We start from the raw sequence: 15,216 nt of genomic DNA, 5'->3' as shown, positions 1-15,216 counted from the left end.
TACAAGGTCCCTTCCAGCCCTAATGTCTATGAAATCTATGAATCATGAAAGGCAGGTTCAGCTTCCAATCTGATGCTGTCACCCACAGAGCACTACACCCAGTTCCATAACAAGCCTGCTTTTAACCCACAGTGCTGATTGGATGGGTTTCAAATGGGATCCAACCCTCAATTCTTTAATTTTCTTCAGAACAATTAGTTAATTCGCTTCCAAACACAACCTAGAAAGTTGGCATTATATACTCCAAATGGGATACTAATGGGATTCCCTGGAAAGTAATAAAAACAAAACCAGAAATTGTCAGGGTTATAAAGAATACACACATTACCACCCTGTAAATGCCATTTGGCTATGCAAGTGGTGCCTTTTACTTAAGTTCTCACATAAAACACCACTTTTTACTCCAAGGATTAGGGCATTTTCCAGTCCAAATTGGACAGAAGTGTCCTGGTCTAGGATCCACAGACAACTCTAACTTTCAGATGGTGTATGTACAACACTTTCTATTACATCTACATGATATTCATATGCATATACACTTTTAATAGCAACAATAAACCAGACAACACAAAACAGATAAGACGGTTTTCATTGCCATAGGAAAGCCGTGGTTTAGGAGAAGAAAATGCTGATGATTCCATCTGTTGTGCCATGGCCTCACATTTAATCTGTTTTCCTATAAAAGATAAAAGAAAGAGCTCTCCCTTTGCTGGGGAAGGTATTGGTAGCCTTCAATTAAAGCTAGCTCTTCAATAATTTCACTTTTTGTTATTTTACCCCAAATTGAAGATAATAGGATGGACAGCTTATAGTTAGGTTACTGGCAGCCCTTAATGAATGAGCATGGGTGGGGTTCTCCTGCCTGGGGCTGGGCTTGAGGCCGCTGAAGCAAACAAGCTTCATGGGTCCATCTACACGTGCGGAGTTGACTAATTAGCTCTGCAGTAAGGCCTGGCGTACACATGCCCAGGTATTAGGGTGCAGTAAATTGACTAGTTTTGCTGTAGGCTAGTGCTATCCGGGACAGTGCTCTCCTAGGCCAGAGGAACTGATGCCAGCACAACAGGCGTGACAGGGGCTGGGGGCGCTACCGCTGGCGAGGCGTCGGGGGTGCAGGCGGGTGCCTGGCTGCGGCAGCGCACCCCCGGCGGTCGGCGCTCGCCGCGGGCATCTGCAGGTGGTCGCCGCCTCCCGGTCAGCGCTCGCCACCGCCTGCCCCCTCCCCGCGCGGCATGCACGGCCCTCCGGTACACTGGAGCGGCCCCCCCCCAGCCAGCCCCTCAGTGGCTGGACACTGGCGCTGCCGCGGGGGGGGCGGGGGGCAGCGCGCCGAGCGCGGCTCCTTCCTGCCGAGAGCCCGCCCCGCAGGGAGCGGTGATGGCGGCGGAGGCGCGGAGGCTGCTGCAGGCCCTGGACGAGCTGGACCAGGCCCAGCTGAAGGCGTGCCGGTGTCACCTGAGATTCCAGAGCCGCGTCTCGCGGGCGCGGCTGGAAGCGGCGGGCTCGCGCGCGGAGCTGGCCCAGCTGCTGCTCCAGCTGTTCCCGGCCGCTGGCCAGGCCGCCGCGGTGCTGAGCGAGGCGCTGGAGCTGAGCGGGCGCCGCGACCTGGCCGTGGCGCTGCGGCGGGGGCAGGAGCACGGGCCAGGTACTGGGCGGCACGAGCCTCCCCATCGCGCCGCCGCTCCCTGGCAGCTCCGCAAGGCCGGGGCTGGCCAAGGGCCTCGCTGCGGCCAGCGGCTCGCCACGGGCTCCCTGGAGAGCAGCTCCTGGCTTTCCGGGGCTGGAGGGCAAACGTTTGTGCGGCCTTTGTGCTCCCTCCTCAAAACCCGCTCCCTCCAGGCCATGCCAGCCCTACCCAGCTGTTGCCGGCCAGCCTGTGCAGCTCTGGGGAGGCGAGCCCCGGGCAGGGGGAAATGGGAGTCGCGTCTGGACAGGCTGGAGACCATGTAGATATGGTGCTCTGTGAAGCAGGCTACACAAGCGGAAGCAAACGCCCGTCACCTTACCCATGCCTTGAGTCACACTGATGCTTTTGTTTTTTAAATGCAGGCTCAGTGGCTGTCCCAACAAATGAGAAATGGCAAGCGGCTCAGCAGACACACGATGAAATCAAGAGCAGCCCCGATGAGCTGGTAACTGGTTTTGATGTTATTATTTTTCAGTTCTCTAGGTAACAGTGTAGCAGGCAACCTGAGTTATACTAAAGCTCTTAGCCATAGTCTAGGCCAGTGTATCTCAACCGGTTGTACGTGTACCCCTGGGGGTACATGAGATGTGGGCAGGGCAGGGGCGATGCATAGGAGGTGTATGCAGGTGCATGTGCACCCCCTGCGCATGGCAGTACACCCCCTGCAAAAAGGTGCTGCCAACACTGTCAGCAGTGCCTGCGGGCAGTTGCTGCTTGCCACGCTACCACCGGTGATGTCTGTGGGCAGTCCCTGATCACCCCGGCCGTTGTCAATGCTGCTGGCAGTGCCTGCGGGTGGTCACTGGCCCATGGTCAGTGCTCACCACCCCCACCACCAACAGTGGCATCTGCGGGAGCTTCCTGCTCACTGGCACCAGGCTCCCGCCGCCGTGCTCCCCCAGCCAAAACCAAAAATGTAGTAGGATTGGAGTACCTTATCTAAAAAGACAAGGTATAAGTCTGAAGGTTGGACAATTTGGCATGTTACAAAAGTAACGGATAAACAAAGGGAAAGGATCTGTTCGTGCTGTTACTGTTACAAACTGAGCTTTGGGCTGGGCAGGATTGTTCTTTGGGACAGTGCCCCAGTGGCAGAGAAAGGGCAGTCTGGGGTAGCCCAAGAAGTATTATGCTCCCTAATCCCATTCTAATCTGATCTTTGTTTAGGGGCTAGTACTTGATGCAGGATATTATTTTACATATTAATTAATAAATGTGCATAGCTGATGAAATTATATCTTCTTAGCGTGTGTAATTCATGAATGACAAGCTTTTATTGGGTATAGATTGCTTTTGAAAAGGGAACTGGGACTAAGGAACCAACTTCAAAACCTCATCATGTGGTCTGGAGAATGGAATAAATCAACAGGGCATTGTATGTGGAATTAAAGGCAATGCTATTTTTATGCCTAAATTGTGAGTGCTGAAAATACTCCGCCCAGCCTCATGAAGTGATGGAAGACAAAGAAAGACAGCATGGAGAATTCTGGAGCTCTTAGCAGTTTGCTGAAGTTACTATATGCCATTGGTGTACCTCAGTTCTAAGCATTTATCAGAAAGACTCTTATTTCCCTCATTTCTACAGTTGCACACAACTGCTGCATCCTAGATATCACATAATTATTATTTAAATATGAAAAAATCCCATTGAAGATAATGGCAGCTTTGCAACTTACATCCACAAATCTCAATTTCACTCCATTTTTCTAGAAATGGTGTATCTGGTTCTGCCTGAATAGACTTCAGTTGGTTTGCAGAGCTGTAACTAAGGGCAAAATAATTCCATGAGTAGAAGCCTTATCCTCAGAGACAAGCCAAGGATATAACAACTAATTCCAAAGGCTGAGGGATGAGAAGCATCCTTCCTTTTCTCCCTTTAAAGAATTTGGTCCTCATAGTCAGCTAATTCATCTCCTATGAGGATGTATTTGTTTCTTGTGCTTAGTTTTTATATTGTAATAACGCCCATGTGTTTAATATTCAGGGATCAAGACACTGTTTTTTACACCTGAAATGTACAAATAACTTACATAAAAATCCTGAAACTCTGAATGCATTTCTATAAACAGCTGCTGCTAATGTTAAAGAATACTTTAACTTTAAACTTTTGGTCTGATTCTCCTCGTGGTTTATTGAATTTTATGCTGTTGAGGTAAATTAAATCCTAAATTAGGGTGCTATAAGAAGGAAGAGAATATGCTTTTGAGCTTGTCAAGACTAGGCTGTAAAATGGTGCTGAAAGTACCTTGACTCATCTACAGGTGCAACTGAACTATTTTTACCTTTGCTAGTGCTGACAAGAGTAGACAAAGCCTGATCCTACAGATGGTTTCTATGCCCATCTCCACTTAGATTTTGCTATACTGTTGCAGGATAGGGCTCTCAGTCATTTACATTGCATGGAGAAAAGTGCAAAGTGTTAGATCAAGGTTGTTCTGTCAAGCTGCAGATCTTACATATGTGTAAGCATTTTGTGTTATTGGTTTGAATCAACAGGAAGAGTATGACATGAGGAATGGACGCATGGCTTTCTTGATGTGTGTGAAAACAAATAGACCTGGTGCGGAGAAAGATATTGAAGTAATGAGGAAGTTGTTTCAACACTACAACTTTACTCACCAAGAATGCATAAACCCCATTGGGCAGGTAAATCCAAGTTCACATAATAAAAAGAAGAAAGTTTCAAATCAAGATCTTCCTATACCTGTAAAGATTTCTCACTCAGAGATGTTTAAAGTTGTTGAGAAACACTATGATGTTTAGATGTGCTTGACCACCATCTTACTGGAGCTAAGGAAAGACAGGACTGAAGGTGACGGCATTGAACACCTGCATGTTAGGGTGTGAATCATACCGTGAAAGTTTTTACTTGCTTAACTTCTAAAGTTAGCATTCCTCACATGCATGTCCTCTCTGTTTAGGGCAAGAGGTATCTGCTGAGCCAAAAGAAAAGGCTTGCATTTCTGAGTTCAAGCTCATCCCTGAGACTATTTGTGCAAAGCTAAAAAGCTAATTTATCTTTTCAAATGAGTCACACACTCCTGGCTCCTGCACAAGTCAGTGGAAATTCTTAGCCACATGATTCCACAGTGTCAGCACCCTCATGACCCAGGCAGTCGTCCACTGCCCAACACTGCCACTCAGAGACTGGGGAAGAGCAGGGTAGGAGCAGCCCTGGATTAAACTTTCTGTTCCAGCTCATATTGCTGTTCTCCCAGTTGCACGTGTAGAGGCTGTGCCCAGGAGTAGTTTATGATGGCTCAGAGTGCCCTGGAGTTCAGCACTTCAAATTGAGTGCATTGACACAACATATTTACTCCACAGTCAATGCCTTGCCTCTACACATATAGCCCTATTAGGCCAGAGTAAGCTGATGAACTTTGCAGCAGAGTAGGACCTGTAAATACAAGGACTATCCTGCTGTGTTGTTTTTTTCAGTTTGCAGTACTGCACATATAGATGCTGATGTGACTGGCTAGGACATAGAGTGCTTCAATGTGAGGGCTGCCGGCTAGCTAGCTCCACACAAGACCACCCTTGTGCCTCAGCTGGTCTCTGTAGCATGTTGAGCCAGGTCAGAAGAGCCTCATGCTGGCGGGTTGACCTTTGGAGTGCTCCAACCCATTTCAACATGTTGCAGTCCCAGGCACACATTCAAATGGCAATAAACTCCAATGCAATGTGCACTGGAGTTTAGTGCCCTGTGTTAATAGCACATATAGACGTGCCCGTTATTTGGAAAGTGGGATGTGTTGAGCCAAAAGAAAAGGTTTGTGTTTATGATTTCAAGCTCATCCCTGAGACTATTTGTGCAAAGCTACAAAACTATTTTCAATTTTGAAATGAACCACACAATCCAATGGGAATTTTTGTTGACTTCATTGCGCACAAGGTCAGGTCCTCAGGATTCTGGTGCAGGTTCTGGGTGCACAAATGCAAAATGTACACCCAGATGCCATGCCTGGCTCCCTCTGATCTGAGACCTGAGGAAGGATGTCTTGCATTTGAAACCTTGTGTAGCTTTATCTCAACCACATAGTTGAACCACTAAATGAGTTTGCCCTAAGAAATCCTTGCTTCTCTCAAACACAGAAGTGCATTCTGATCATCCACAATGCTTCGTCATGAATGAAGGGAAAGAAAGAGCTGAACAATTTTGCCTGTTTGGAAAGGAACTATTTGATTCTAAGTTTTTATTCTATATTATATAATTTAAAAAGTTGAAATTAGAAATAAGTCTTTTTGATAGCACTGCAACTGATACCATTCAGACAAATACCATTTAATGGGAAATTTGGAATTTTTTTTATTATTCTAGAAAGAGGAAAGAGTAAGAGCATATTAACTTTGTGTTGTGAGAATCCTCCCCGCAGACTAAACATGGCAGATCTCAGAATCTGCTTCTCATCAAACAGCAGAGGTCCATTCCTGATATATTTCAGTTTCCTAGGTTAGCTTCATGCTTGAATTTACCTCATCTGCACCTGATGTACACTGAATCCACCTGGGTCAGATTTGGCCAATGAAGGCATATTTACAGACAGAAAAGAATATGAGGACCAATGCCTTCAGTGGAATTACCCCTAATAACACCAGAATGAAAAATGAGAATCAAGTTCAAATGTAAGCAAGTCAGAAACGTATAGCACTAGGCTCTCCTTCAAGAGGCACTGTAGGACAGCTCCTTCTTGCTCCTGTTTACAGGTGACTTCACAATACAAGGTGCAGTAGTGGTTTCAAATAATTCTGTTTGTCTGCTTATTGTCCTCCTTTTGAGCTCTTTGTTTTATTTTACATAATCAACTAAACATTATTTTATGAAAATGATTTTAATCAATACATCTACCATCATCCTTTTCTCCAGGATATAGTGCCAAAGTTGGAAAAATTCCGTGATGGAATCAATCAGTCGGCAGATGTCATTAGCTGCTGCCTCATCACTCTTATGAGCCATGGGAGAGAAAATGGCTGGATTTGTGGGGAAGATAAAGACAAAGTTAATCTCAAAGATATATTTCCACTCTTCAACAATGCAAACTGTCCAAAACTTCAAGGAAAGCCGAAAATCTTTATCATTCAGGCATGCAGAGGAAGTATGTATTTTATGAGTCATACCACTTTATGAGTGGTACTGGAGCTTGTCATTTTACAATGAAGGTATCATTTTGGGTCTTTGCACAAGGTGTCCAGTATTTGGAAGTCTACTCTAGGAGTTTGCTGCAGTTCTCAGTGTTATCATGTCATTGTTGGAGAGCAGGATACATTTCCCAATATTGGCTTCTCACTTGCATGGCAGGCAGTGTTGAATACACCATCATAAGAGCATGTTCCACTCAGCACAGTGCCTCTTGGTAGTAACTGACACCTAGGTAAGTTTTGCTTTAGCAAAAGTCTAAACAAATCTAATGCAGTCTTCCTAACTGGGAGAATGGTTATGAGAAGCACCTGAAATAAGGCAATTTTTCATGCCTTATTGGAGGGATGAATGCATGACTTAGGGTGATGAGGAAAAATCCCAAGGGAGGAGATGTGAAGCCAGGCTTCTATAAGAACCTGCACCTTTTGGTTAAACTCCCATCTTAAGTTTGGCCTTGGTACCTGCAGTTGTGTACTGATTAGAGTTCTGCTCCACCTCCTAAGAGAATCAGCTTAGTTAAGCAACTCATTTATTTTCCATTGCTTGAACAGTAGCTTCAGAAAGGTTTCCCTTATTGTCTGCTTGTGGCCATTTGCTCTCTGCAAGATACAGTATTTCACAAGTGCAAGTTGATTGCAATTGCAATTGATACACTAAGTTGGACATTTAGTATGCTACACTGATACACTAACTAGACATTTAGTATGCTGCTATTGCTACTTGAAGACTGTGTTCTGGAATTGCAAACACCCTCCCCCCCTCCCCACCCCCCCAAGGAATAAGTCAAGGGGGAATGAAGTTTTCAATGTACAACAATTTGAAGGTTTGATAACTCTTCAGACCTTCTCCTGATCTTCTTACCCTTGCAGATCTCCAACTATACTATGGCAGTCTACCAAGAAAATCTCTTTTGTGACATTGCTTAGAGAGAGATACGGCCAAAGCCAGAATTCTCTCCAGTTCAAGATAATTTCAAGTTTTAATTAAAATCATTAACATTGGTTTTGGTGGGATAGATGCTATTTGCATGACTCTGGAAGAACCTGCTAAGACAGATTGAAAAGTGAAAAAAATACTCATTAAAAATATCTGTAAACTTCCAACTGATTTCCATTCAGGTTTCTGCCAGATAAAATATGAACAAGCAGAACATGTGTGTGATATCTGTTATCAATATTTTTCCCTTTTGAATATTTTTCTCAAAATTATTACTTTCTCTCTTTTGTTCTTTCTCCTTCTTACCTTAGAGTTTGTGTGCTTACAGTATGCATATAGCAGGGAGTTTGTCAGGTTGCCAGGATAATAGTGCCATGATATCCCTTGTAGTTTTGACATAGAAGAAATAAGATTCTCTTTGTGATATACTGTAGTATTATTATATTATTGGTTGGGCAGTCAAACAGTTAAAAACTTTGATCATGGTTAGTTCTGCATCCCGAAAAGGAGTTGACCTTGCCTTGGCAGGATGCAGGGTACCATGGGGTCAGGAATGATGGGTAGCAGCAGGGCTGAGGGTGGCTGTCGCTTGGGAGTGAGGGGCAGACACACACACACACACACACACGCAGAGTGCCCAGCAGGTAAGTCTGTGGAGGAGGAAGGGGGAGCGAGCAGGGGTATGGATGCAGATCAAGGCCCCCATGTTGATTGAGGGAGTGGGGCTGTGTTGAATGGGGCCCCAGGGCCAGGGTCGCTCACTGGACAGAGCTGCAGGCACCTCATTCAGTGGTGTGTGGGGTGCAGCTCCCCACCACTGTGCACACCCCTAGGGAAGGCATGAGGGGCCCTGGTTTTGTGTGAGGGGTGAAGGCAGGCTGCCTGCTGCAGGCTGGGGCTCTGCACCCTTCTGCCTTTACCCTGGGAGCTGCACCATGGTTGCATTGCATGTCCCCTGCCTGCCCGGTGGTGGAAGGCACAACATGGCATTGTACAGATCCTGGGGGAAAGGAAGCAGGGCACAGAGCCCCAGCCCACAGTAGGCATCCCACCCCTGCCTTTGCCTCGCTCAGAAAACTGGGTGGTACATGCCCTCCATGACTCCCCTGGGGGGTCACACAGCTGCAGGGATCCACATCCCCCCAGTCCTCCTGAACTCATGGAAGAACTGCTTGTGGCTCCATCTCATCACCTGCCCTGGCCCCAGGCCCTGCCCCACTGTGGGGGCCATGATCTGCCCCCCTCCCCGCCCTTTCTCTCCCCTCTCCTCCCCTCCCCTCTCCTCCCCTCCACCAACTTGCCTGCTGGGCAGTTCTCTACATGCAGCTGGGCTATGTTTCTGGCCATGTGCAGGCTGTGGCTGCTTATCTGTGCCTGTGCCTGCACATTTGCCACCCCCTACTGCAGATGTCTGGAGTCCATGCTGGGCTGCCCTGTGGTCCTCTGTGCTGCCACTGCTACTCACTGGGCAGCCCAAGGGCAGTGGAGTGGAGCCCAGATGCAGGCTCCAAAACTGTGTGCGCGACTAATGTGTTAAAAAAAATAATGTAAGAACTGATTAATCTGTTAATTGCACAAGTTAACTGCAATTAATTGACAGCCCTAATTATTGATATATTATTTGTTTGTGAAACTTTTTGCACTGTAGTAGACCGTCACATTACAATATGCTTAAACATATGCTTTATCATAAAAAACAGGTAACAAAGATGAAGGAGTTGAACGAATGGACAATGCTTTCCAGGAATCTGACGACATGATGGATTCCATGAGGCTACCAACAAGTAGCGATTACTATATTGTATATTCCACTCAGAAGGGTAAGAGAGTTTAGCCCAAATCTGGCTCTGCATGTCCTGCCTCAAGATTTTACACCACATCTACACATCTACAATACGGTATCTGTACCCCTAAATTGTGAATGACAGTGACTGGGAATAGCCCCCCAAAAAAGACAGAGATCTTTATGAGTCCTTCTCATCCAGCCCCTGTTGCAAGTTATATAAACACTAAGAAGTTTTGTCAGTAAAAGTTGGAATTGGCTTACAGCAGCCAGTAGTACTACATGCTGCCATAGCACATGCAGTTATGTTGTTTCAAGGCAGCATGTCCATAGGTAGACACCCAGTGGTTTCTATACCACCATCTGTCCCAGTGTGCTGTGGGAAATTCAGCAGTGCATTGTGGGATGCATTGGGATCCCAGGGAATTGTAGGTGCTCCGAACCAATCTTATATCTTTTTATCCATTCCATTATATCATTTTTCCACCATTGTTTTCCTTCCCTTGTTTTTACTGTTTTCTCTCCCAAGTCTGAATCCAAGTGCTAAAGAGGTTACAGTTATTTTAAACTTCATCCTGAAATCAGGCTATGCAATTCTTTTATATTTGTCACAGAGTTACTCTGTTTACAGCTGTGCTACGTATCTTGAAACCAATGTCTATATATTGACCACTTTTATAAGGACTTTCTCAACTGTGCTTTGATCCTGGAAAGTTTTGTTAACACACATTGACTTCTGTTAGCATAGACATTTATTATTATCCATGTATAATTATTGTGCTTCTTTTCTCTATATCCTTCCTATATGAAGACTTATACTGGTGTAGCTAAGGTATGAAATTCAAGTAACATAACCATATAACACTCTGTGTGAACTCTTAGTGTGGTATGAGTGTGCTTTTAAGTTTTTTGCTCGTGATATTTAGCAGTGCATGTTAACTAAACCGAAAAAGCCAGAAGTGTGTGCAGACGTGTGCATCATACCAATAGAGCTACACTGGGGAACTAGAGATATAGGTGCTTCTGCTAATCCCATTAAGGTCCTATTTTAAGATATGCAATTGCTTAACTGTGCATATATAAATAGAGCACACACTTAGCAGGGAAAATGCTACTTTATGCCATTGCTTTCTTGTGGAAAATAAAATACACAAATGCAGATCACCAGTCCAACTTGATTGGATGGATAGAGCTGTATTCTGACAGTTCCTTGCCTCTTTCCTCCATACCCTCTGTGATGTCAAGTTCATTGCAAGAGTCACTGAGCCACAACTCAGATGACATTTACATGGCTGTGGGGAAGCTTTCCCCTTTACCTTCTCAGAGACCAGGCAATATTTTAAGAAATTCATAAGCTGCATTTGACAGTTAACATTCATTTAAAAAATAGAATAAAGTTGAAAATTCATTCTCTTTTGCCTGTCTGTAGGTTATGTTGCTTTGCGTAACGAAAAACATGGATCAAGGATGATTGAAGCAATGAATGAAGTGTTCTCACAGCATGGCATGAAGTGGCACCTTGGGGATTTATTTACAAAGGTAAGTATGTAACAAAACTGTGTAAAGAATATATCTGCAAAGTAGCCTGCATAGGAAAACTAATGAGGTGTCTGCTCTTTTTTGCACCATTTTCATGTGTCCAAGTGAGCTGAACAGTGGATATTTGGACATTTTTCTTCCGCAGCTAATAATCATTTGATAGAAAACACAACTCATTTAAAGATTCAGTACCATGTGCTTTCAATTACACTTTGTAAAAGCTTCCAATATGCCCTTATGCCTGCAACACAAATAGGGAAGACTCAACTTGATTCCTGATTTTTTCCAAATCCAAGAAGAAATACACAAAGAATGATATGCCTGCCTTCTGTATGACAACCATCTGTCCCCCTCAGTCATGGTGTATGCATGAGGGTCACCCATACCTTCAATGCATATTCCTAGGCAGGAATTTATGGAGAAGTAGAGGCTGCCCAGACCTTTCATTCTCCCTTTAGGCCACTGAGATGGAATCCAAAGACCAGACATTTAGTGCCTCCATGGCTGTAGCTGTATAAGTATCTGGGAATCAAACTCACGTGTCCTGTGTGGTAGACAAGGATGCTACCACTGAACCACATGGTACTCCTGTTTTCTGTCTACAGATAAGCAATAACAGACTGAATTAAACACTGGTATTTTAAATTTCCTTTCCTGGTCATTCTTAATTGTTGAATATATTGAGCTTGATGCTCCAAGCTATGCTAGTCTACATCAGCTGAAGATCTCATTCATTAGGGACAGCTAAAGTAATAACGTTGATATAACTATATACTATTGCTAAGCTGCAGCAAGTGAAATGAACTTTTCATGAACTATAAAATAATGTAAATCTCCTTAAAACAAGTTGACTCAATCCAAACGGTGACTCAGAGCAGAGTTCATGAGTGAGCTGGGTTTATTTGACTATGAAACCATGGGTAACCACAGAATGGTAGGTCTGTGCGCTCAGTTTCATTACCTGTGGCTATTTCATTCTTCCTTTTGAAAAGAATGTACCATGAAGATGACATTGGAAGATGCAGGTTTTCTTTTGGTGTCTGTTTAATACTGCTCTGAAAATTAAGGGGTTAGAGTTGTCTCAGGGGAGGCAGAGCAAGCAGTCTCATCAAGCCAGAAGGAAAGACACCATCAATCCTGTTCACAAGTGTTTCTTATTGGTTTCACTGACTTTTGCCCAGTTTTCTAGCAGGAAGGTACCATACTATCCCTGCCTACACTTCTTACACAGCTTCCCTCCCCAGATGGAAATGCAAGTATATAACAGGACTTGATGTTTGTATGCCCTGACAGGAGTTTTTGGTTTTGTTGTGTTGACTGAATTCTACACTTAGTTTATACAGGTTCGGTTCAGACAGACGCATACAGGGTATCTCTTCACATGATATTAGTTTGCACCAGACTTTATTTTTCCTGGGTGGTATGTCTCAGTGTGTACCCAGGACTACAGCATGTTAAGCTGGGTTGGAGTAGCCCCAGCTTGCAGGAAGCTGGGGGATCACCCTACTGGCCTGGAGCTGCTCCAGTGCAGCTCAGCATGCTTTAGAGGAGCTAGCTGGGGCACAAGGATGCTTTAGTGTGGGGGGCTAGCTGGCAGGCAGCCCCTGACACTGAAGCACCTTCATGCCTCAGCCAGCTCTGTCAGCGTCTACATGTGCATTGCGGTGCGCTAAATAGTGCTGCCACAGGACAGTACTTATATGGACAAGAACTATCCTAGGGCTATGTTTATTAGTTTACTGCAGCCCCACATGGCCGTACATGTAGACACTGAGACTTTACTGCACAGCTAATTAGTCAGATCCTCAGTAAAAATCTTGTGTAGATGTGCCCGCATGCCATATACCAGATTCGGTCTGTGGATATACCACGTATTGTGTGTAGATTTCGAATTAAGTGAACTTCATTGCTTACCTGTTTTTATTCTTCAGGTAAATAAGGAGCTGATGCAGAGAGATTTCAAGATAGACAACCACATTGTGAAAGTGACAATAGTCATGGAATCCACTTTAACCAAGGCTGTGTACCTTACACCTAGACTGGCTAATAAGTGAAGATTCATTGCCTATTGAATAGTTTCCTTCTCACAAATTATTGCAAAACTCTTTAAGAAGTTCCTTTTAAACAGCTAGTTTTATTGATTTTTAGCAGCTGTTTGATGTGATTGTTTTAATAAAAGTCCCATTGTTAAACATTTTTATAAGAATTTTGGAAAATCTACTTTGGGGTATTACTCTACTTCATTTATACTGTTTAGAAATAAAATTAAACCCTACAAAAAGTTGCTTGTTTTCTGAAACTCTCTTGTTTTTTCCAGGTCTCTAGAGAACACTTTTTTTCTCTGTAGTACTATTTAAATCTCCAAAGTACTTAACTAATCAGCGGGTGCCTGTAGACATGAGGGATGCCTGGTAATTAGCACATTTCAGCAGCCTTGACAACTTGAGTGTTCAGTGTCCCTATGCTTCAAAATGGTGGCGGGGATGTTTTAACTAAGCTCATCAAATTAATTTCATTAAAAGTGCTCCCACCACCATATTGAAATGCAGGGATGCTGACGCAGAAGACACTGTGGGTGCTTTAGAGTGGCTCTTGGAGGGCTCTGGGGGCCAGGCTTAGGAAGACAGGGCCACAGGTGGTCTCATCAATCTTCCCAGTCAGTGGTCATGGTCAGCATCACAACACCTGCATCAAAGACGCCAGCCTGCAGCTCCGGAGTTGGTGTCATTGTGTGGGTTTTGGCTTCTTTTACCACGATCCGCGCTTCCACAAAAGGGGAATCATGGGACGTGATGGTCTTCATCTCTCTTTGAAAGGTAAGAATCTGTTCTCTTACAGGTTGACTGGTCTCCTATGCAGGGCTTTAAACTAGGTTTGTTGAGGGATAGGGATGCAGACAACAGAGAGAATCTAGGATCAACAAACCACGAACCATGCACTGGAACAGCCCATATACTAAGGGGGCCGATTGGCATCACAACAGTGGGGCACAAAGGGAACCCACTGTGGGGGCTCAAGTGTCTCTATACTAATGCTAGGAGCATTGGGACCAAGCAGGATGAACTCGCACTCCTGCTTGCAAACAAGAACATTGACTTAGTTGGGCTAACTGAAACTTGGTGGGACCCTACCCACGATTGGGCAGTAAGAATTGAGGGCTATAGGCTGTATAGAAGTGATAAAGTAGGGAGAAAAGAGGGTGGGGGTGTTGCTGTCTATGTTAAGGAACAATATACATCATCCATAATCAAGATGGGACCAGAGGAGGGGCAAATTGAGGTATTGTGGGTCAGGATGCAAGGGGGTCAGGGGGAAAGGGACTTGGTAGCAGGGGTCTAATACAGGCTGCCACATCAGGAGGATGAGTAGGACCTGGAATTCTCCAGACAGCTCTCTGGAGAGCTGGTAAATGTCTGTTCACTTCTGTTTCAATTTAATCCCAGCATCTTAGACTAACCTGCAAGGACTGAATCAATTCAGCCCTGGGCTTTTTCATTGTCTGTACCTAGCCCAAATGCTCCAGGGACAAGGAACCATGGAGTGGGATGCAGATGTTGCCAGCTGTTCCCACCCCTCAGGGCAGCCCAGAGGTGTTTCAGAAGCACTGAGCAAATCCCCCTGTGTGCGGGGTCGGGGAGGCTCAGTGGTTCCTGAAGAAGGCCAAGAGTCTCTTAATTTAGCAAGCTAACCCAAAGATCCCAGCCAGAGAATGGGGGAGTTGTGGAGCTATAACATCTAGTATTAGTCTACACTGCCTGACTCGGCTAAGTGCTTGAAATTGCATACACACACACTGGAAACTTAAGTAAAGTTAAATAACAAGAATATATTGTAATAGGAATGTCAAAAAAATGAACACAAACTTGACAGGTTAACAGGTTATTAAAATAGATACATAGAATCTATGGACACTACCAGGAGGCAATCTGAGTAACTCAACACAGAGAGCAGAAGGGCTTGGACCTGTGCCCCACTAGATGGCAGGCACTTGCTCACCGGTCTCTGTCACAGTCTGTCAGTGGAGTGGAGCTGCCCTCGCTCCCTCCTTCCCCCTGGCAGTTGAGGTAAAGTGAATCCTCAAGGAGGGTGCTATAAGGAGGAGAATATGCCTTTGAGTTTGTTTGGACTAGCTTA

General features: G+C 44.9%; 1 protein-coding gene across 1 annotated transcript; it reads left to right on the top strand.

The window, feature by feature from the left end:
* The first annotated feature begins 1,284 nt into the window (after positions 1–1,284).
* CASP14 (caspase 14) lies at positions 1,285–13,366 on the top strand. The gene is made up of 7 exons (XM_090050358.1): positions 1,285–1,645; positions 2,050–2,132; positions 4,184–4,333; positions 6,552–6,780; positions 9,461–9,580; positions 10,973–11,082; positions 13,014–13,366. Exons 1-7 carry the CDS (start codon positions 1,378–1,380, stop codon positions 13,134–13,136), a joined length of 1,083 nt encoding a protein of 360 aa, XP_089906484.1. The 5' UTR covers positions 1,285–1,377; the 3' UTR covers positions 13,137–13,366.
* The last annotated feature ends 1,850 nt before the right edge of the window (positions 13,367–15,216 follow it).

The sequence above is a fragment of the Crocodylus siamensis genome, chromosome 5, assembly GCF_052110815.1.
Source record: "Crocodylus siamensis isolate JL-2025a chromosome 5, ASM5211081v1, whole genome shotgun sequence".
Taxonomy (NCBI): domain Eukaryota; kingdom Metazoa; phylum Chordata; order Crocodylia; family Crocodylidae; genus Crocodylus; species Crocodylus siamensis.
The sequence above is the reverse complement of the archived record's forward strand: the minus strand, read 5'-3'. Positions and strand labels throughout refer to the sequence as shown.

What these genes read in the sequence shown, in the direction of transcription:
- CASP14 (XM_090050358.1), top strand. Translation starts at nt 1,378, where the DNA reads ATGGCGGCGGAGGCGCGGAGGCTGCTGCAGGCCCTGGACGAGCTGGAC. An exon ending in GCATAAACCCCATTGGGCAG is followed by an intron (nt 4,334 to 6,551) that starts GTAAATCCAAGT and finishes CCTTTTCTCCAG; the next exon opens with GATATAGTGCCAAAGTTGGA. An exon ending in CATTCAGGCATGCAGAGGAA is followed by an intron (nt 6,781 to 9,460) that starts GTATGTATTTTA and finishes CATAAAAAACAG; the next exon opens with GTAACAAAGATGAAGGAGTT.